The sequence below is a fragment of the Schistocerca americana genome, chromosome 8 (genome assembly GCF_021461395.2).
Source record: "Schistocerca americana isolate TAMUIC-IGC-003095 chromosome 8, iqSchAmer2.1, whole genome shotgun sequence".
Lineage (NCBI taxonomy): Eukaryota > Metazoa > Arthropoda > Insecta > Orthoptera > Acrididae > Schistocerca > Schistocerca americana.
Genome location: NC_060126.1, coordinates 113,867,898 through 113,892,313, shown reverse-complemented (window position 1 = coordinate 113,892,313; position 24,416 = coordinate 113,867,898). Strand labels below are relative to the sequence as shown.

At 38.9% G+C, this 24,416-nt stretch overlaps 1 protein-coding gene across 1 annotated transcript in view; it reads left to right on the top strand.

Moving 5' to 3' along the window:
- The window catches only part of LOC124544635 (xanthine dehydrogenase-like), a 234,711-nt gene that overhangs the window by 116,970 nt on the left and 93,325 nt on the right, over window positions 1–24,416 (top strand). Inside the window, exons 10-15 of the mRNA XM_047123244.1 lie at window positions 6,180–6,308; window positions 13,222–13,389; window positions 13,532–13,697; window positions 13,796–13,911; window positions 22,571–22,666; window positions 22,764–22,974. Coding sequence (XP_046979200.1) covers window positions 6,180–6,308; window positions 13,222–13,389; window positions 13,532–13,697; window positions 13,796–13,911; window positions 22,571–22,666; window positions 22,764–22,974 — 886 coding nt within the window. The remainder of the gene's footprint in view (window positions 1–6,179; window positions 6,309–13,221; window positions 13,390–13,531; window positions 13,698–13,795; window positions 13,912–22,570; window positions 22,667–22,763; window positions 22,975–24,416) is intronic.

Here is a 24,416-nt window from a genome sequence, read left to right as displayed (position 1 = left end):
GACTTATGCTGTACATTGTTTTGTAGCCAGAGTAAGTGCCATTTTAAGTAGCCCAAGACATTAGCAGATTACTGTTTATGAGTGCTTATTGTTCCTTATTTCTGCCATGTATGTGCAACAACTGTGTTAAATACTAAAAATTATAGAGCTTACATGAATAACATAGTGTCAGGATGGCAATTTCGAATGTTTTTCTGTTCATGAACATGTATTTGCTCTAGTAATAAGACACAGTCAGAGTGACATCACAAGGAAGTGCTACTGTGGTGAATTATGGGAGTATAAATGCAGTGAACCTAATGTTTTGGGCTAGATAAGATGGCAGACATCAGCATCAGTTTATGACATAATGCCACTTTTTTTTTTTTTTTTTTTTTTTTTTTTTTTTTTTTTTTTTTTTTTTTTTTTACATACATGCTTAATTACCATATAAAACTGCTCACTACATGAAAGATCCATATCTAAAGACTGAAAAGTTCCACAGGCCACATCAATATTCAAGAAAGGTAGTAGAAGTAACCCACTAACTTGCAGGCCCATATCATTAGCATTGATATTCAGCAAGATTCTGGAACATATATTGTGTTCGAACATTATGAATCACCTCAAAGAGAATGGCCTATTGAGACATAGTCAACATGGATTTAGAAAATATTGTTCTTGTGAAACACAACTAGCTCTTTACTTACATGAAATGTTGAGTGCTATTGACAAGGGATTTCGAATTGACTGAATATTTCTAGATTTCCAACAGACTTTTGACACTGTACCACACAAGCAGCTGGCAATTAAATTGCATGCTTATGGAATATCATCTCAGTTTTCTGACTGGATTCATAATTTCCTGTCAGAGAGGTCACAGTTTGTAGTAACTGACAGAATGTCACAGAGTAAAACTGAAGTGATTTCTGTCATTTCCCAAGGTAGTGTTATAGGCCATCTGCTGTTCCTTTTCTGTATAAATGATTTAGAAGATAACTTGAGCAGCCATCTTAGGTTGTTTGCAGATGATGCTGTTGTTTATCAACTAGTAAACTCATCAGAAGATCAAAACAAATTGCAAAACAATTTAGAAGAGATATCTGTATGGTGCAAAAATTGGCAGTTGACCCTAAGTAACAAAAAGTGTGAGGTATCCACATGGGAGCTAAAAGGAATCCATTAAACTTCAGTTACATGATAAATCAGTCAAATATACAGGCTGTAAATTCAGCTAAATACCTATGAATTACAAGGTGCGACAATAAAGTAATGAGATGGATGTGGAAAAAAATGTTGCTTACCGTTTTAGATAAGTTTAGTGTTGTCTCCTTCAAAGTAGTTCCCTTCTGACTGCACACACTTTTTCCAGCACTTCTGCCATTGTTGGTAACATTTCTGGAACCCATTTTCTGTAATATCCTCCACGACCCTCGTCACAGCTTTTGGACATCTTGGGTTGTTTGAAAATGGTGTCCCTTGACTGCTGTTTTGACTCTTGGTAGAAAGTCACACAGAGCCATATCTGGTGAATAAGGTGGCTGTGGTAGTCCTGAAATTTGTTTTGACTTTAAAAATTGCTGTACTGACAGAACAGTATGGGATGGTGCATTATCATGATGCAGAATCTAATTATCAACACAAATCTTTCTCATACCAAGACCTTCAGTTATTATTAGATGAAACATTTCTCGATTGATGTTCGGTTCTTCTGCAATCATTTCCACAGATAATCTTTGATAAGATTGTATGAGTTCGCACACCTTGGCAAAGTTGACATCCGTCCGTGAAGTTGATGGTCATTCACTGTGGTCTTCATCTTCAACATTCATTCTGCTTTCGCTAATCATTTTATGCCAATGAAAAACTTGAGCTCTTGACATAACCTTCTCTCCAAAAGCCTTCTGAAGCTTACCATGTTGTCGTATTTTCGCCCAATTTAACGCAAAAAGAAATGGCATACCGTTGCACAGTATTATGCAGTTTCATTTCCATGACAAGAGACAAAAACACATATTAACTTATTACAGCACAACTCATCAATGAGCAGTTGCATGAATCTGCTGCTTAGACTAGAAGCAGCTTATAGACCAAGGTCAAAGATATTGTGCCTACACAAGCCTGCAGGGATGCCACATCCTGCAAAGAAAATCAGTCTCATTACTTTATTGTCAGACCTCATACAATTGCAAACAACTTCAGTTGGAAAAAACACACAGGAAACGTTGTGGGAAGAGCAAACCAAATACTGTGTTTTATTGGCAGAACACATAGTAAATGTAACAGATCTATTAAAGAGACTGTCGCTTACACTACACTTGTCTGTACTCTTCTGCAGTACTGCTGCACAGTCTGAGATTGTTACCAAATAGGGTTAATACAGTACACTGTGAAAGTTCAAAGAAAAGCAGCACATTTTGTATAACCCAAAATAAAGAAGAGAATGTCACAGGGATGATAGAGGATTTGGGGTGGACATCATTAAAAACAAAGGTGTTTTTCATTGCAGCAGAATCTTCTCATGAAATTTCATTCACCACCTTTCTCCTCAGTATGCAAAAATATTTTGTTAATGTTGAGCTACATAGGGAGATATGATCAGCATAATAAAATAGGGGATATCAGAACTTGTACAGAAAGATGTAGGTGTTCGTTTTTTTCTGCATGCTGTTCGAAATTGAAATAATGGAGAATTATTGTGAAGGTGGTTTGATGAACCCTCTGCCAGGCACTTAAGCAGAGTATCCATGCTGATGTAGATGTAGATGTAAATAATGATACTAGAAATCTGCTGTGCTGCTTAAATGATATTAATCTGAAATTATGCTTGCTTTCTTTCCATTTTAGTTAACAGTTTTTCTTGTGGAAACTTGGATATTATACGAGGGCAGTTCAATAAGTAATGCAACACATTTTTTTTCTGAAACAGGGGTTGTTTTATTCAGCATTGAAATACACCAGGTTATTCCCCAATCTTTTAGCTACACAACACTATTTTTCAACGTAATCTCCATTCAATGTTACGGCCTTACGCCACCTTGAAATGAGGGCCTGTATGCCTGCACGGTACCATTCCACTGGTTGATGTCAGAGTCAGCGTTGTACTGCATCAATAACTTCTTCATCATCCGCGTAGTGCCTCCCACGGATTGAGTCCTTCATTGGGTCAAACATATGGAAATCCGACGGTCCGAGATCGGGGCTGTAGGGTGCATGAGGAAGAACAGTCCACTGAAGTTTTGTGAGCTCCTCTCAGGTGCGAAGACTTGTGTGAGGTCTTGCATTGTCATGAAGAAGGAGAAGTTCGTTCAGATTTTTGTGCCTACGAACACGCTGAAGTCGTTTTTTCAATTTCTGAAGAGTAGCACAATACACTTCAGAGTTGATCGTTTGACCATGGGGAAGGACATCGAACAGTATAACCCCTTCAGCGTCCCAGAAGACTGTAACCATGACTTTACCGGCTGAGGGTATGGCTTTAAACTTTTTCTTTGTAGGGGAGTGGGTGTGGCGCCACTCCATTGATTGCCGTTTTGTTTCAGGTTCGAAGTGATGAACCCATGTTTCATCGCCTGTAACAGTCTTTGACAAGAAATTGTCACCCTCAGCCACATGACGAGCAAGCAATTCCGCACAGATGGTTCTCCTTTGCTCTTTATGGTGTTCGGTTAGACAACTAGGGACCCAGCGGGAACAAACCTTTGAATATCCCAACTGGTGAACAATTGTGACACCACTACCAGCAGAGATGTCAAGTTGAGCACTGAGTTGTTTGATGGTGATCCGTCGATCATCTCGAACGAGTGTGTTCGCACGCTCCGCCATTGCAGGAGTCACAGCTGTGCACGGCCGGCCCGCATGCGGGAGATCAGACAGTCTTGCATGACCTTGCGGCGATGATGACACATGCTTTGCCCAACGACTCACCATGCTTTTGTCCACTGCCAGATCACCGTAGACATTCTGCAAGCACTTATGAATATCTGAGATGCCCTGGTTTTCCGCCAAAAGAAACTCCATCACTGCCCGTTGTTTGCAACGCACATCCGTTACAGACGCCATTTTAGCAGCTCTGTACAGCGCTGCCACCTGTCGGAAGTCAATGAAACTATACGAGACAAAGCGGGAAAGTTTGAAAATATTCCACATGAAATTTCCGGTTTTTTCAACCAAAATTGGCCGAGAAAAAAAATGTGTAGCATTACTTATTGAACTGCCCTCGTACATATGGAAAAAGACTTAATTTGCTCTGAATGAAAGGAGTCCTGACCAAGGCTGACCAAGTATGTTGTATAATTTACAAACAAGTGGAAACTTATGCAGACTATTTCAGATATAGGTATGGAAATGAAAGGAAGTACAACAATACTGCAGGGAGCAATTACTTGGAAATGTCATAGTTACCAATGCATCAGGAAACTGTCACAGAAGCATTAGTGTAATGACTCATGCTGTAAGATCAGAGCAATAACATAGCTTCAGTAGATTACAATCCAGTTAATTCATTTTGGATTATTCCTTATTATATAAAAATTATACATTGCAATATACATGCATTCTAATACGTTCAATCTCATAAACAAAATGGATATCCACTCCTATTTTAATCTTCTCATGTCACAGAAATGATAAATCACAAATAAAAACAATGAAAAATATTAAGGTCTGTTAAAATAACTGAACATTGGTATATAGAAAAGTTGCACAACTGATAAAATATGATTTAACTGAAAGTAAATTTTGAATAAGAACTCGATGATAAGAGCATGTCAGAAGATGGAATGAGGGGAAGAAGATGCTAAGAGAAACATGAAAAAAAAAAAAAAAAAAGAAAAAAACACGCCACTGAGCTTACACAGTAAAATATCAAATAATGTTGGTAGGAGTTACGAAATAATGCTATGTTTGCCATGAAACAACCCACTTAGTCATTATAGCTATTTTAATGGTGCAGGGTTGTTGTTTAATCAATTCAACTAAGTCGCTTTGAACTGATGCTTAAGTTGTAGAAGGCAGTGAAAAAAAAAAATGAAAACAAACAGAAATCCTTCCATCCTGTTGCTGCGTCAGGACTGGTATGTTACATTTCCAAATTTTCGCAGAGAACCATCCATACTGGATACATGCTATTATCATGGTGGGCAAATGGTCTGCCCGACAGGAGGCCCTAGCCACACGGCATTTCCATTTCCATTATGGTGGGCTCCCCACTCCCAAAGGCATTTTGAAGCTACTGCCAGCATGCATCCTCCTAATCCCCCTCCCCCCCCCCCTCCCCCTCTCTCAGTGGGAATCCATGTACCTCTCTATCTGTGTCCACTGTACTCAGTGAAGTACATGCTTGATTCTTGAGCTCAATGGCTTTTATACGATGTTTTTATGAAATTAATTAATGACTGTCTTCATGCTCACTCAGTCATATGAAAGTCCCAATTTATCTCTTCCAGAATACATTCCTGAAATCTTAAACAAAGGGATTACAAATGATAAAGAGGTGTAAAGGTTGTAGTTCAGGCCCACCATGTGTTCAGAGAGACATTTATATTTATCCAGAATGAGATTTTCACTCTGCAGCAGAGTGTGCACTGATATGAAACTTCCTGGAAGATTAAAACTGTGTGCCGGACCGAGACTCGAACTCGGGATCAAGTTTCATTTATATTTATCTTCCATCATGAAAGTCAATACCTTGTACAATGACCAGTGGCATCAATATTGCTAAGTGCAATTACAATTGTATTTGTAGTATGGCTCCAGTACAAAAGGTAATGATATTACATGCTTCTTCTCAATGAAGCATAGACACAGTAGAACATAGCATAGAGCTCAAACTCATGGTTTACAGCAGACAGCTACCAATCAAATAATTTTACTGCAGTCAATAAATTGGCTCACTGTCAGTATACGTATTTGATTTGCATACCTAAGAGAACATAATAACTGTTCATGTTAACTACTTATGCTGCTGTCAGTGAGTGGATGAAACTGTAAAGGGGGGAGGGGGGGAGGAGAGAGAAAGAGGGAGAGAGAGAGAGAGAGAGAGAGAGAGAGAGAGAGAGAGAGAGAGAGAGAGATATGACTGGTGAGTGAATGGGTGCTCATGTAAAGGCTACCAAAATGTAAAATGAATGTTCACTGATGACCTTGCGCTTAAAAGCCCATAAGCTGCAACACACACATAAATGAATGTTTTTTTACAGATAATGCCCCGAGCTCAGAACGCTCATGCTTATGTGAATGCAGGCTTCTTGGTTCAGCTCGACAGGACGAAAGCTGGCCACATAGTTGGCAGACCAAGAATAGTATTTGGAGGAATTAACAAAGACACAGTAAGTAACAATTCAAAATTAATGTACTATTAAGTCACATTAACTTGTATCATTATTTGGGAAACTTACTACTTAATTAATGAGGTATCTTGTACAAGAACCATTCCAACAAGCATTCAGTCCAAACACTCTGGTCATGTGAAACCCAATATGTGCTTTTCTTACATGACATCTGAAAGCCACAAACCAGCGAGTAAAGCTGGTTGCAGCATTTCTTGATTTCAGAAAAACTTTCAACTCTGTATCACAATTATGACTGTTAAAGAAAGTACTATCATATGAAGTATCAAGCAGAACTTGTGACTGGATTTCTTATTAGGGAGGCCACAGCATGTTATCTTGGATGAAGAATCTTTAATAGATGTAGAAGTGACTTCTGACATACCCCAGGGAAGTGAGTTAGGACCCTTGCTGCTCATGTTTTATATAATTAATGATATGGCAGACAATATTAATAGTATACTCAGATGTTCCACAGATTATGCAAGTACCTGTAATTAAGTAGTATCTCAAAAAAGCTTCACAAATATTGAGGTAGAATGCATAATTTACTCTGCAGGGGAGTGTGCAGTATTATGAAGACAGATTAAAACTGTGTACCAGATTGGTCTGGTACATAGTTTTAGTCTGCCAGTAAGCTTCATCCACTGAGATTGTGATAAGATTTGAAATCTTGGCAGCTTTGTTTAAATGTTCAGAAAAAATTATACCTTTCACAAAATGTGAAAAGTGATATTTTATGATTACAGTAACTTTGAATCACAACTTGAATAGTTTCAAGGGATGTGGAATGGAATGCTGACTAAGCTATACAGGGTCAGTTTATGGCCCAAGCAATGCAGTGTTTCATAATAATATAACAATAATGTCATGTGGCTAGGGCCTCCTGTCGGGTCGACCATTCGCCAGGTGCAAGTCTTTCGATTTGATGCCACTTCGGTGACTTGCACACTGATGGGGATGAAATGATGATAATTAGGACAACACAACACTCAGTCCCTGAGCAGAGAAAATCTATGACCCAGCCAGGCCCTTAGGATTGACATTCTGTTGCACTGACCATTCAGCTACCGGGGTGGACAGTGTTTCATAATGATGTGGCCTAATAATCAAAATGATTTTATTCAGAAAAAAAGAATTAGATGATATTTTTTGTATTTCTGATACAGTTTCTTCGATGGAAAGTGGAACAAACTGTAAGTAACAGAATTAAAAAGGTCCACTATTAACCTAAAAACATAGCAGAAATATTATATTTTCATTCTTTCCACACAGTTTAATAACAAACACATTTTTTACTGAAACTGGAATGATGGAATAGATCTAGTTCTTTCTGTTTTCACCAAAAGCATTTAAAGATCTCAGGAATTTCCTTAAGTAGAAATGGACTCCTGTAATATTTAGTGCTGGAATAAGAGTCAGAAATTTATTTCTGTTTCAGAGGAATTTCTGTGTAGAACTAAGAAGAGAAAACAGCCCATTTCCATGAATACTAGATTTATATTTGGGGGCAAATGATACGTCACTTGTGTGGGAAAATATTCTCAAATAGGCTGTGAAACTACGACTAGTGTTAATCCATCCATATTAATTATTATTTGAATTACTTCTAGATTACTTTTTATATAGACTGCATATTAATGGAAGATAAGGTACTTTCTAAAAAGCCGCTGGTCTTCTTCTTACAGTACTCACTTGGCATTTTTGTCAACTATTTCATACAAAACACTTATATAACTTTACAGATTTCAGAAACTATTGTCAGATCTCTACATTCTGGACAAGTTAAAATCTATTTACCATGAACATTATTGTATGCAGAATTTACATCACTCCGTAAGTTACAGAAGGAATGGCTAGTAAGGCATCGTGCCTGACGTCTGCTAGCAACCAGTTAAAGAATATTTCATTAGAAATTAAAACTCCATTGTGCACTCTAGACAGGGATGTATAGCTGATAAGGAAATTATTTTCACTTCCAGTATTTTGATTCACCATAAATTGATCATTAGATTTGCGATACTGGCATATGAATACAAGAATCTCCAATGTCCCTGAGATGCTTGCATGAGGTATTCAGTTACTTACTTCACCTTCTGTGTCACATTTCTGTAACATAAATACTGTTTTCCCCATGCCTCAGAAAATCATACCATCAAACAATACTGAAGTCAATCAAAGGTGGCAAGCCACTTCCACCCAGGATTGGGCAGTGGTGGAGGCTTGTGGCAGAGATACAACCAGTGGCAGCTCATTAAAACATTATCAACAAGTCACTTTATTACAACTTATGAAGCTACACTCAAATGTCACAGTGTGGTGGCCATGCAACAAATAGTATGAGGTGAAGTGGGAGCATGCAGCACAGTGTTGGCTGGTGTCTAACAAGCAGGTCTTGATGTATGTGGCTGGCTAGTAACACATGACCCAGTTAAGTGTGCCCTTCTGCATGCAAGTGGCACCAGCAGTTCAAGAGACTACTAGAGCACTTGTAGGGGATGATATAAATCCCAGTGGAAGTTCTCCCTCAGTCAGTGGAGCCGCCACAGTTCCCACACCAACATAGAAGAGTAAGAGATGATGATGATGATGATGATGATGTTTGGATTATGGGGCGCTCAACTGCGTGGTTATCAGAGCCCGTACAAATTCCCAACCTTTTCTCAGTCCAGTCTTGCCACATCCATGAATGATGATGAAATGATGAGGACAACACAAACACACAGTCACCTCGAGGCAGGTGAAAATCCCTGACCCTGCCGGGAATTGAACCCGGGACCCCGTGCTCAGGAAGTGAGAACGCGACCACGAGACCATGAGCTGCATATGGAGAGTAAGTGGCTATACTGCCCTGATAATGACCTGCTGCTCCCTGGGTAGGAGTCGAGCTGCTGCTGGGACAACCCTGGATTGGCCCAACAGTGAAGCAGCACCAAGTCCTGGAAGGTGGACTTGACACTAGTAAATGGTGCGATGTTTGCAGCTGGCCAGGTTTGTGGTGGCAAATTGTTTTCCCATGGTGCAGCAGCACCTGGAGTAGCCCTCTTGTGGTGGTATTTGTACTGCAGGGCTGTGAATATCTGTGCTAAAAAGTCAGAACTATTTATGATAGCAGTTCTTTGGTTGAGCAAAGAAAGATGCCACTTCTAGGCATGTTCCTGCAATATTTCTGTGGCCTGCCTGGTAGGTTCTTATCTATGACCGAGAGTTCTGAAGAAAATTTGTTTAATCAAGGTTTTCGAGAAGCCAAAGAACAACTAGGTGAAGAACTTAAACAGTGGAAAGAAAACAATGAGAGATCTTGCCTGATCTATCTTGAAATAAATAAACAGCCCCATCACTGCAACCAGCATGCCTCTATCCTGTGCCACTGGCTCCCTGCAGTTTCTGCAATGCTGTACTGCTATAGCCTTACATGTATAGAGTTGCCGGTAAAAGTGGGTGGCATCACATTATCCTCCGTCCTTTGATTGACATAGGCCCTACATCTCCATCCTGCACCAATATAAAACATAATTCAACATGCATTGACAACAATGTTCAATGCTAATAAAAATATGCACTCTGTGAATGCCAGGCAATGTGAAACACAATTTTCAATGGCTACAATTTTACCTTACAATGTTTAGTTCATTTACAATGACAAGATTACATCTTTGTTACACTAATTAACAGTCCTGACCTCTACTGATGCTAGCTGGTAGTATGATGGAAAATTCTGCTGAACAGGCTCCACAATGAGTTCAAATTTAGGTGGCAACTCTTCCTGTATCTTCTGCAACCCCATCAAGTACAGCTCTGGTGTTATCAGTACTAGATTCAGCTGTCTGTGGGCTGTCAGCTGTACAGTGAGTGGTTTCCCATATCCTTGCCTTTACCATCTGCACATCCAAAATGCTATCTGCTACTGTCTGGAACAGCTTCACAATTATGATTCTTGTATGCAACACATCTACTAAGACCTGCATAGCACCAAGATCCCAATTCATGTATTATTTAGTACCTCCTGTTCCAGGCTTTACAGCTGTGTGGTATGCTAATCTACCACTGTCTTTCCTTCACCTTTTCTGTGGTATCGTTCAGATCCATAATGTAGCTCTTGTCTATAATTGCGAATGCAGTTTTCAAGATTCTATCCCCAGCATCCAACCAACCCCTTTTCCTCCATTGTAAGACACGCTGACATGCTGCATCACATCTATCACTTACAGCATCTGCTCCTGTAACTGTGTGTAAGACTTATATAGTTTATCCATCTCCTAAAACTTCTCTGAGTACACCTCTGCCCTTTTCTTCCAATAGTAGTTGAGCAAACACATTCTCCAATTTCCTCACCTCATTTCTCATCTACCAGGCATAACAGACTAGCCTCAGTGCCCATCAGTGACTTGTAATCACATCATGTCTGGTAAACAGCACTCTGCTCTCCAGATGCTGATCCTACAGTGCTCCCACTCTGCCCTCATCACATAGTTGTAAAGCACAGCCATGACTAGAGTTCCCCTTCATCCTTATTCCCAAAGTACGGCATCCTGAGAACAAATAGTTGCTGGCTTTATTCACACTTCTCACTTCCTTGACCTGAATGCATACAGTAGCCGCTGTGTGGGCCTTGTAAAATTCTCTCGCTCACTTGTCTGCTGACTTTTTCTTACCTGCTTCTCAGTCAGTGCCCTTTGCTGAGTGGTCAGCACATCTGACAGCCACCCAGTGGATTCCTCTCCCTGCCACAGCTGCCATCAGGAAGGGTGGTAGATTGATGCCCATGGGTGTTGCTGTAGAAGGCCTGGCCAGAACAAGGTTCAGTGGAGCTGCATGGAACTGAATGCTTCACGGGGTATGGAGAGGCAGATGACTGCTGACCAGGATGGCAGAGATGAAAATTTTGGTTATGCCATAGGCAGCCATGGGCTGAAATCACAGCATACATTATGGGATCATGGTGGGTGGAGATCACCCCATGGGTCAAGATTGAGTTGCTCCAAACTCAAGGACCCTTAAGGGGCACCCAAGCAAAAGGAAGAGGTGACAACAACAATTCAACAATCATTGAAATTCATGGAAGGTGAATGCCATCCAATTATCTGAAACCAAAATGCATGGGTTGCCTGCAAGAGAAAAAGTGACCGAAATGATTTAGGACATGTGTAATATGAAAGGGAAATGAAGGAAGAAATCAAAGCCAACCACTTGGAGTCCAAAAATGCACCAAAAAAGTCTAGGTATATACTCTTTCATGGATCTACAGTGTTGGGTCAGCAAGAGAATTTCTAAGGAGGCACAGATAGATGGGCCTGACAGGCAAAATATATTCGGACAAGGTCCATGATATCACAGTCAATACTGGATCAGAACACGCGCTCCCGCATGAAGCTTTTTGCCTACAACATGACCCAACATGCAGTGTGCAGGAAATGCAGCACTCATGGCTGAATAGAAGTATGAAATGGGGCATGTCAGTGGTCCTTGTCCAAGTCCCACAGAAGAATCTCTTGGTTTAAGCGCAGCTGATTTTGCTGTAGCCAATAAGTGTGAAAATTAGACACAGAGTGTATGTCTGGTCACCTGTGTTGCACAGAATCAATGAGGAGGTGTATGGTCAGGTCCTTTTGGGTGGCATCCACAGCATTGTGTTGAGGGGAAAGATAAGATAGCCAAATTGAGCTCAAAGTCAAATGAGAGACACACCAACTCATGTTGGCGAAAATCTGGGTCAAATCCCATGGATATCAGGACAGCACATCTGTGCTAGCATGTAACACTGCTCCCTGGTATTGGATAGAATGATTAAAATCAGACAAGTGTGGTGCTCATTGTTAAGGAATGGACAGTCCAGCCAGTAAGTGATGTTTAGGGGAAGGGAGCTAAAGAGAGGCTTTCTGCACATGTGTAGTGGGTATGACACTGCTGCTAGATGGTACAGTGGTTAAAAGCTGAATTAACTCTCTGCAATGCACTGCATTGAGTTGGAATTTGGAGGTTCTTGTTTCTCTTAGGATCTTGTTTCTCATGTTTTAATTTAATGAGTCAGTATTAAGCCACAGGCAGTGATTAGTTGAAATGCCACACCTTTTTTGATAAGGGATGCAAGGTCTCAACTAAACACCATCATTGCCCCCTGTGGGCACACAGAAGGCCTCTGTTCAGCTCCCAGCTGGGAGTGATATGAATGCTATTTTCATCCAACTGTGAGAACTTTATAGCTCATGCATAATTCCTTTTCATGGCTTCAATAAATTTTGTCACTGCTGGTGTAATGTCTTGCAGAAGCAATGAGAGGGACTACCACTGTCTGATGGTGTCAAACAGTTATTTCAGTAAAATAATACACAATATTGTCTGGCAGCAAACCTGAGGTGTGTGTTTGCAACACATCCATTGGAAAGCCTAAAAAATTAATCAGATTCTGTGCTGTCTAGATACTAATCACTTGTTTAGTATAAGCACAAAACAGATTGTAGTTGTGCAAGACAAAAGTAAGAAGGTGATATTTAACCATAAACTCAATATAATTCAGAGCAAAAATAAGTAAGCTGTGCGGGATTAGCCGAGTGGTCTAGGCGCTGCAGTCATGGACTGTGAGGCTGGTCCCGGCGGAGGTTCGAGTCCTCCCTCGGGCATGGGTGTGTGTGTTTGTCCTTAGGATAATTTAGGCTAAGTAGTGTGTAAGCTTAGGGACTGATGACCTTAGCAGTTAAGTCCCATAAGATTTCACACACATTTTTTTGAGCAAAAATAAGTAAATGTTATAAAATAATAGGTGTAGTGTTCAGATTGTACTATGAACCCTAAAATTACTCTCTTTACCTCAGAGTCTAGGCTTACTTAGCACACTAAAAGCTTACATGGTAGATCATTTTCCATAATCCTGGATATGCAGTTGTATTACATTCTAACATTCATTTTCCTTTAGATACATGCTACAAAAACTGAAGAATTTCTGGAGGATAAAAATGTTTATGATAAGATGGTTCTACTCCATGCCCTGGAAATACTTGATTCTGAACTGAAACCAGACTACACACCACCAGATGCTACTCCGGAATATCGCAAACAACTAGCAGAAGGACTATTTTATAAGGTAAAAGTCTTAATTATGTTAAGTTTTTATATCATAAATACTATTGATACTATTTAACATCCAGCACTGCTGACTGAACTTTTGAGTGCTTTGATATATGGAAAACCAATCTTGACATTTTCTAACCTGTGAAACTCTGTAGTTTGTTCTCAGTATATCTCCAGAAGATGTACCTGAAAGATTCAAGAGTGGAGGCCAGTTACTGAAGAGACCACTTTCTTGTGGAAAGCAAGTATTTGAGGACAATCAGCAGTACTGGCCACTTGGAAAAGCAATGCCTAAATTGGAAGCTCTTGTTCAGTGCTCTGGTAACATATTATGAATACCACATACACAGTGATACCCACATACATATTCAGTCCACACTGCAATACCCATGTTCTGCAATACTTTCTGTGATTCACAGGTGAAGCAGAATATGTAAATGACATTCCAACAACTTCAAGAGAACTACATGGCGCTTTTGTTGTCACTACTGTGGGAAGTGGTACAATACAAAGCATAGATCCTTCTGAAGCCCTGGTATGGTTGATTTATAATCTCATATATTATTACTAAGTTAATTTTAGTTCAGTTATTTGCATATTTCATGAATTATAATGGTACCCGCATTGCAGTGAGTTGGAATACATCCATTAGTTCACAAATATAACATTTTAACAGTGAAAATATAGCTACATATTAGTTACTTACAGTTTTTAGATCTGTATCCTGGATCTATTCAGAAATTGGTCTAATGGCTGATGACCAAAGAATAATTATGGTAAGGAATATTAGATAATATGTGTAGTTAGTTCTGAAAAGTCAAATGCTTTCACACGAATTGCTGACTAACCCAAATGCAAGGGGTGTTCAATAAGCAATGTAATGTTTTTTCTTAGACAGTTTCACTTGAAAAAATTTGGAATATGTTGTGGGACTTCATGGAGTATTCCCACTCCAGCCCCTATAGTTTCACGAAGTTCCAACAGAGGGTGGCACCATACGTAGCCTTCAAAATGGCATCTGTAACGGAGATGCATTCCAAGCAAAGAGCCATCACTGAGTTTCTTTTGGCAGAAAACCAGATCATCACTAATATTCATAGGTGCTTGCAGAATGTCTATGGAGACCTGACAGTGAAAAAAGCATGGTGAATCAGTGGGTGGGGCATCTGTCATCATCACACTATGAGTGCGCAAACCTGTCCAATCTCCCCTGCACTGGCTGGCTGCGCACAGCTGTGACTCCTGCAATGTTGAAATGTGCAGAACTCTCATTCAAGGTGATCAACAGGTCACAATCAAACACATCGCTGCTGAACTGTATATCTCTGTTGATAGTGCAGCAAGACTTTGGCTCTAACCTCACCCAGTACAATGGTACCATGTGGATGCACAGGCCCTCCCAGTAAGGTAGCATAAGGCCATCACATTAAATGGAGATTGTGTTGAAAAATAGGGGTTTGCTGCTAAGAGAATGGGGGATAATAAGCTTCATTGCAATTCTAAACAAAACCAACCTGCTTTAAGGAAAAAAATGTGCTGCGTTACTTATCAAACTTCCCTTATAAGATGACATATCTATCACTTATTTACAAAAGCTACAGTGTAGTTTAGGAAATGGTGAGAAACAAAGTCTGGCACAATTTTATGAAGTGAACCCATATGGGTTTCATGAGGAAGCTGCATAAAGTCCAGTCATAGGCTATGTTGGAAGTCAGAATCATAAATACTTCAAAATTATTATAATGCTAAAGATTTAAGGTACATCCAAACAACATACTCATAAATTTAGAAGGTTTCATTGAAATATCCCCCCATGAATCATGGACCTTGCCATTGGTGGGGAGGCTTAGGTGCCTTAGTGATACAGATAGCCGTACCGTAGGTGTGACCACAATGGAGGGGTATCTGTTGAGAGACCAGACAAACATGTGGTTCCTGAAGAGGGGCAGCAGCCTTTTCAGTAGTTGCAGGAGCAACAGTCTGGATGATTGACTGATCTGGCTTCGTAACACTAACCAAAACGGCCAAGCTGTGCTGGTACTGCGAACAGCTGAAAGCAAGGGGAAACTACGGCTTTAATTTTTCTTGAGGGCATGCAGCTTTACTGTATGGTTAAATGATGATGGCACCCTCTTGGGTAAAATATTCCGGAGGTAAAATAGCCCCCATTCAGATCTCCATGTGGGGACTTCTTGGAAGGATGTTGTTATCAGGAGAAAGAAAACTGGAATTCTATGGGTCTGAGCATGGAATGTGAGATCCCTTAATTAGGCAGGTAGGTTAGAAAATTTAAAAAGGGAAATGGATAGGTTAAAGTTAGATATAGTGGGAATTAGTGAGGTTCAGTCGCAGGAGGAACAAGACTTCTGGTTAGGCGAATACAGGGTTATAAATACAAAATCAAATAGGGGTAATGCAGGAGTAGGTTTAATAATGAATAAAAAAAATAGGAATGTGGGTAAGCTACTACAAACAGCATAGTGAATGCATTATTGAGGCCAAGACAGATATGAAGCCCACACCTACCACATTAGTACAAGTTTATTTGCCAACTAGCTCCACAGATGATGAAATCTACAATGAGATAAAAGGAATTATTCAGATACTGAAGGGAGATGAAAATTTAATAATCATCAATGACTGGAATTCGATAGTAGGAACAGGAAGAGAAGAAAATGTAGTAGGTGAATATGGAATGGGGGTAAGGAATGAAAGAGGAAGCCGCCTGGTAGAATTTTACATGGAGAATTACTTAATCACAGCTAACACTTGGTTCAAGAATCATGAAAGAAGGGTGTATACATGGAAGAAGCCTGGAGATACTGGAAGGTTTCAGATAGATTATATAATGGTAAGACAGAGATTTAGGAACCAGGTTTTAAATTGTAAGACATTTCCAGGGACAGATGTGGACTCTGATCACAATCTATTGAATATGAACTGTAGATTAAAATTGAAGAAACTGCAAAAAGGTGGGAATTTTAAGGAGATGGGACCCGGATAAACTGACAGAACTGGAGGTTGTAGGGAACAATTAACAAGAATGGGGGAAAGAAATACAGTAGAAGAAGAATGAAGAGTTGGTAGCTTTGAGGGATGAAATAGTGACGGCAGCAGAGGATCAAGTAAGTAAAAAGATGAGAGCTAATAGAAATCCTTGGGTGACAGAAGAGATATTGAATTTAATTGATGAAAGGAGAAAATACAAAAATGCAGTAAATGAAGCAGGCAAAAAGGAATAGAAACATGTCAAAAATAAGACCGATAGGCAGTGCAAAATGGCTAAGCAGGGATAGCTAGAGGACAAATGTAAGGATGTAGAGGCGTATATCACTAGGGGTAAGATAGATACTGCCTACAGGAAAATTAAAGAGACCTTTGGAGAAAAGAGCACCACTTGCATGAATATCAAGAGATCAGATGGCAACCCAGTTCTAAGCAAAGAAGGGAAAGCAGAAAGGTGGAAGGAGTATATAGAGGGTCTATATAAGGGCAATGTTCTTGAGGAAAATGGAAGAGGATGTAGGTGAAGATGAAATGGGATATACGATACTGCGTGAAGAGTTTGATGGAGCACTAAAAGACCTAAGTCAAAACAAGGCTCCAGGAGTAGACAACATTCCATTAGAACTACTGATAGCCTTGGGAGAGCCAGCCCTACCAGGCGGAATACCCTCAGACTTCAATAAGAATAAATAATTCCAATCCCAAAGAAAGCAGGAGTTGACAGACGTCAAAATTACTGAACTATCAGTTTTATAAGTCACGGCTACAAAATACTAACATGAATTCCTTACAGACGAATGGAAAAACTTTTTAGAAGCTGACATGTCTGCTTGTATCTGTATGTGTGGATGGGTATGTGCGTGAGTGCGAGTGTATACCTGTCCTTTTTTCCCTCTAAGGTAAGTCTTTCCACTCCCGGGATTGGAATGACTCCTTACCCTCTCCCTTAAAACCCACTTCCTTTCGTCTTCCCCTCTCCTTCCCTCTTTCCTGATGAGGCAACAGTTTGTTGCGAAAGCTTGAATTTTGTGTGTATGTTTGTGTTTGTTTGTGTGTCTATCGACCTGCCAGCGCTTTTGTTCGGTAAGTCACCTCAACTTTGTTTTTATATATAATCTTATTATCAGTAGTATTAGTGTTCCTTTTTTGGGCAGACGGAAGAGGTGAAAGGTATTAAAAGTACAATGCTACCTCCTTCATCTTTGCAGTAAGTGGATTCCTCTTAACCTAGAGACTGAGCTTGCCCCCCTCCCTTCCTGCTGCCACCACCACCAATCACACCACCACCACCACCATCACACCACCACCACCACCACCCCTTTCCAACCTCTACCAACCTTTCCTGTTTTCCTCTCCAAAGAAGGAACATATAATTCTGAAGGCTAGAAATATCGTTTCCTGTTTAAGTGTTTCTTTTGACAGTACTGGAAGTTGTGGTTCTAGAAGGCAAGTCCAGCCAACCTTCTGTTTCTTTTGAAGTTTTTAATTTGAACAAATACACCACTTAAGAAATTGTTTGTGCATAACACCAAGGCTCCAAACATTGCTTTTGATGTTGTGGCTGAATCTTCAGAATATTCTTCCAGAATACTTATTCATAAACCCCAAGCAATGTTGGTAACTGTTGGGGGAAGACCCCAAGAGGTAATTGATTGTGATAGTTATCAAAGTATAGATATGGAAAGCAATTCTCTCGAGTACTGGCAACTGGGTAACAGCACACCTTGTTGAAAAGTGATGAGAGCAGGGTGTTGGATGAGCTGCCAAACGTAATGATGCAAATTAATGGATTTCTTACCTCTCATATTGAGTTGTCCCCTGTGACAGACACATTAGAATGTCTGGCATGAGATTAAATGTGTTTGTGAGTCTAGGCTTATTTTTTCTACAAATTAAATTATAACTTTTGTTAATGATGCTGCTGCTCATTAAGTGTTTGAAGAGACTAAACATCTAAAGTCATCAGTCTCTTTGTCATCCCCCAGGACAGAATCTATGTACTCTATCTTTCTGCATCTATGTGCAAATGTGAAAATATTTTCAAAACGTTTCCATAACATGTATGTGAAGTGGAATGTGGGTATCATTCCAGAATTTATCTATTAGAATGTGGAAAACCACTTAGAAACCACATACAGGCTGGCCATCTCACAAGTCCTCATTGTTAATCTGTGAAGGAGGTTCTATCCAGGTCAGGCTGTCTCCCCAAGTCCCAGAAATGGCTAAGACTGACTGGTGTGGAAATTACCTCACTTGTAAGGAACACCATGAACACACTGCTGTACGAGACCCAGCTTTTTCATTATTAGACCCTATGAAGCCCCAAACATTGCATATAATATAGAGCTTCTTAGGAATCCTTCCAATTTTTGGTGATACTTCTTTGACACAGCAATCTGTTTGGACCATCCAATTGTTATTGCTGCATCCTCTGATTCAAAGGTATTGATCAAAATATACACCAGTTAAGTTGTTCAAAGAACCATTATAGCAAAAAAAATGACTTGTCTCTGCTATAAATCTTCTGAAACCAAAATAGGTTGAACTGTGTTTGAAGATTCTCTGTAATTTACTGTGGTGGGAGGGCTGATGACAGCATGTTGCCTGTAGACACAGGTCTGAGTGTGCATGCTTCTGGTAATCCAAACGGTCAAAAGAACCATTTCATCTTCTCTGTTTAGGACATCCATGTAAAGTAGATACCTTTCTCTTCACCTGCATGTTGATGTCCTTAACTGGCTTTCTATGAAAGATCTTTTGCTTGAAGAGCGGATATTGTATGATCAACAAGCATGAACGTTCATATTTTATGCTACTTCATCACTGATGGATCTTGCTGATGATGTGGCTGTTGTTCATTCAAAGACCATTGAGAGAAGCCACATGCAAGTTTTAAGATTTCAACTTTCTCTATATTGTCTTCTATTCTGAAGACAATTTGATCTATGATTTAATGTGTAGATGATTTCTAACAGTTCTATAATTCTACATAGGGTTAGAATTCTATTTTTTTCTGAGAGATATTTTATTGATGTTTCATGGAATTTGTTATAGGGACCACATATAAATCTCTTCACAGATAAAAGATTTACTGTTTAAGTTTGCTTGTCAATCTTTCAGCAGTACCTTTGAATGGTATGGCACAGCATCAACAGTATAAGATCTTTATTTGAAAACTATTACATTACATGGTTCAACATTTTGGTTGCCAATTCTTGTACTCAAGGTATATAATTAACAGAATCTGGTAAATGGTTAATTGATTTATATTTTTAATCACAATCTATTTGTAATGCTCACAGAGACATTCTGAAGATAAATGAGTCTTTATAGCAAAGCATTTCCTAAACAATTTGTTTAAGGTTGCTTGTAAAACTTGTATCCTGTGTGTAGACCTGATCTTTATGATTCAGTATGTTGAGGGAAAGTTGATCCTAAAAGATACCTTATCAGGGCTGTGCATTAATCTGTGCATCTGAGACATCATCATAACTGTAAACATAAGTATTTGGTAAATATCAATATTTACATATGTTCTTGACATATTCCATAGAGAAGTCATATATGGCACTTATACTTAGTATACTGTACTGTAGTTGATTTGACTTAAGTTGATCCTTGGTTGCAGTGGGCTTGGCACAGCAGCTTTGTGCACTTATCTCAACCAGTAATTTAACACGAATTTGTAAATGTCTATAGCAATGACTCAGCATTGGCACAGATCTGTATACAGCTGTTTTCACTTGCAGCTATTTGTGTTTAGCAGTTGAAGGCTAGTAAAATTGCTGCAAGATTTCAGGTGTCTCCTAATGCCTTCACTTCTATAGTAATGTAAAACATTTTCTACCTGTGCAAATAAATCTTAGATCACTATGCAGGAGTTAGTGACCTAGTAGCAGAATTATTTTCTCCCTGTTTCATTGGTGTGAGTTCAGACTTCCAGCTACAGCATATTTGTGGATAAATATATGCTGTACTCTAGTAAATTGGCCCTTTGAAATTAGGTTATAACTTCTCCAAGCAGAAGGGATTACTGTGCTACATTACCAATCAGTGGACAAAGTTTAGTTTTTCAGCTATAAAAAAAATCTCTTTCTGAGGTAGTACTGCCTTTACTTTTGATTAATTGACAAACAGTTTACATAACGTAACTCATCTGGTATAGACTGATTAACATCTCCAGAACCCAACATCTACACCCCAATACAATTAACCTAGTTCTTTTGAATACCATCTGTTGCTCTCCTAGTTCTTGATCTCTATCTTTCAGATAGCTCCATATAAACTCTGCTCATAGCAGGCACACAGATCTGTGACAGTATCTACGTTTTGATAGTTGCCACTGATTCCACATCAAATAGCTCCTAATCTACAGCCTTAGCATTTGTAAATGCTGCATCTGCAATTAGAAGCTGGAGTTGGCTAAATACACAGATAATCTCGCTGGAGCCTGCACAGACAAATATCCTGCTCTGCTCATCCAGAAACAGAAGATGCCATTTCTTCCTGTGACACCAACTGAAGGTGAACCAGTTACTGACTGATTCTCCCATCATCACCCAGATATTGAAAGGGAAAAGCAGATAAACAGCAGCAACATCGTTTGTCAGGATTTTGAATACTTCTCATACAAAATGCTAATTCCCTCTGTACCAACCTTATCATTTTTGCACCATAAGGGGCATTCCCCAGTGGACAACTGAAATGTGATACCCATCCAGTACTCCAATACACTGCCTCCTATTGTAATCAAGCCACATGTAGTTTCTGTCTCATAAAAGGAATGACAATGTGTGAAATTAGCCACTTTATATAGCAGCAGTGTTGCAGTTACTTTGTCACAAAGAAATGATATTGTTCTGGACTTCCAGCACATCTGGAAGAAATGCCACCATCTTACCCACACTTGATAGTACTATATCATGAGTGAGTACACTTTCCCAAAAGCTGAGTGGCATACAACTATCTAAGAAAGAAATACATCTATACCTGAGACAGAATCAAGAAAGGAATATAAATGAAAAGATAAAAGCTTTAGATAAGACAGAACATTGTGTTGCAAAGCATCCACAGCAAAAATTTGTCCACTTATGTCCAATCTAACTAGTACCTAATTATATGTGACAAAATAGCTGCAAACAAAAACACACAAAAGATCAGTTTGACACACACTAATATTTACAGACAGTGCGGGTATGTAGACGCTTTGATCTGTATATAACTTTGTTAAAATGCCAACTAGTTCTAAAAATGCTTAGAGGGTGTCCAGAAAAGTTAGATAAAACATCATGTGTACCAATAAAAATTACTAAATTTATTGGCCTCAAGAAACTGAGACATCCCAAAATAAGTAATACACTGACAAAGTGGGTATTGGCTCACACAGCATCTTATATAATAGAATGTGCAAAATCTACCCTGGAGAGGAATAAAACATGTCCTAGAAACATAATCTATTAAAGGAGTCCTGTATTCTTGATATGACGAATCAAATAACAGCTGACTCAAACCAATGTTACAATAGAAAAAGAAAAGAAAGGAAGATATGGATGTACCTGGATCAAAAGGGAATGTTAACTGGTGTTTTGAATTTTACTTTTTTTATTTGTTGCCTTCTTATACATTTTAAAAAGTTATTATAGCTACTATTCCAAGCCTTAAGCACTTTAATCAGAAAAAGAAAAACCCTCTTGCATGTTTTGTTGTTATTGAGTGGCACACCCCTGTCAGTGTGATGCTTTTCACCACAGGAAGCTGGAACAAAAGTCAGTTAAGACTTAAATATTCAGAGCACCCAAGTACTATGTTCTTAATCAGTATCAGCCAGTGATCAAAGTGCCAAATCTCCATTATGAAAAAAATTTATAAATCTTAAGGCAAAATTGTTCTGTTTCTTTTTATTGTCCCTCCAACCACTCTTTACTGTATCTATATTTTCCCATCCCAGCTGACACGTTTTCTTTCTCCCACTTCCATACACTTGGAACCACTAATAAACAGTCAATCTTGCAGCATTTGCAAGATTGTGTTGCTGCGTTTCTGTTTTGTTATGAGTATGAGATTATGTGCTTACACTAAAAAAGTGGTAGCTTGAAAGTTAATTAAGTATGTGTACAGCATTACCTTTCCTAATATTTATTTACTTTTATAATGTGAAATACTGTATGTTGTTCTTTATGATGTTTCAGAGTCTACCTGGTGTTGTAGCTTATTATGATGCCAAAGATATACCAGGAAACAATGTATTTACTTCAGCAACAGTAGGACTTGTTGGAGATGAAGAGGTTAGTCAATATAAGTTTAAAAAATGTATAACATAACAAACAAAAAATAATAAACCTACAGTGTTAATGATATTGAAAGGCTTTTTTCTGCCTCCAGATATTCTGCTCTGGGACAGTAAAATTCAATGGTCAGATTGTTGGTATTATACTGGCTACATCACATAATACTGCTACTCAGGCAGCTACACTTGTCAAAATTGAGTACACATCTGTCAAGAAACCTATGATTCATTTGAGGGATGCTGCAAAATCAGGTGATCCTAACAGAGTTTTTGTAGCTGCTGAAATGACACCAACAGATACATCAAGTAAGCACTAATATCTGTTTACTTATATTCATTCTAAACATGATATATGCAGTAAGAGGTAACTATATATTATCATTTTCTTGATGAGTAATTGCTCTCTAGTTATGGGCTTGTTTTGATGATCAGCCTTGTTTTGGTGATCAGCTATGATATACAGCTTTGGAACTGTAAGGGCTCTGTGTGGACACTGAAGCAAAAATGATCACTGACCAACACAGCCAAGTAGAGTTGTGGAACCTCTGAACTTTGGACAGGCAGTTCACACTGGACAACGTGTCAGATCTGTATTGTTAAAAACTGTGTGTTGAGTTTATTTAATATAAAGCCTTGAATCCAGTCACAAAATTGATTCAATACTTGAAAAACTCATATTTTGTATACTAAATGAAAGTGCAGAACTGTACTGAATGTTTTCTGGAAATAAAGGAACACAGTACTAACCTGTACACCATTGTCTCTGTCACACTTGTTCTCATGGGTAATCAGAGTGAACTGTATTTTGTAAGATCTCTGTTTGGGGAATCCACTGATATTTATAGAGGAAATTTCCATTCTTCAAAAATGGCATAATGTGTAAGCACAAAATATGTTTTCTTTTATTTGTTATCTGAGTCATCAGTCTTCTAAGTTGTTTGATGCAGTCCATCATGAATTTTCCTCTCCTGTGACAACCTCTTCATCTCAAAGTAGCACTTGCAACCTATGTCCCCAATTATTTGCTAAATGTATTACAATCTCTGTCTTGCTCTACAGTTTTTACCCTCAACAGCTCCCAGTAATACCACATGAGTTATTCAGTGATGTCTTAGTAGATGGCCTATCATCCTGTCCATTTTTCTTGTCAGTGTTTTCCACATATTCCTTTCCTCTCTGATTCTGTGCAGAATCTCCTCATTCCTTACCCTACCAGTCAACCTAATTTCCAACATTCATCTATAGCACCACATCTCAAATGCTTTGTTTCTCTTCTGTTCCAGTTTTCCAACAGTCCATGTTTCATTAGCATATAATTCTGTGCTCCAAACATAAATTCTCAGATATTTCTTCCTCAAATTAAGCCTGTTTTTTATACTAGGAGATGTCTCTTGGCCAGGAATCCCCTTTTTGTCAGTGCTAGTCTGATTTTGATGTCCTCCTTGCTCTGTCTGTCATTGATAATTTTGCTGCCTAGGTAGCAAGAGTCCTTAACTTCAAGTACTTCATGACCATCAATCCTGATGTTAAGTTTCTCACTATTCTCATTTTTGATATTTCTCATTACTTTCATCTTTCTTTAGTTTACTTTCAATCCATATTCCATACTCTTTAGGCTGTTCATTCCATTCAGCAGAGTGTGTAATTCTTCTTCTCTTTCACTGACAGTAGCAATGTCATTAGCAAACCATATCATTGATATCCTTTCACCTTGATTTTTAATTCCACTCCTGAACCTTTCTTTTATT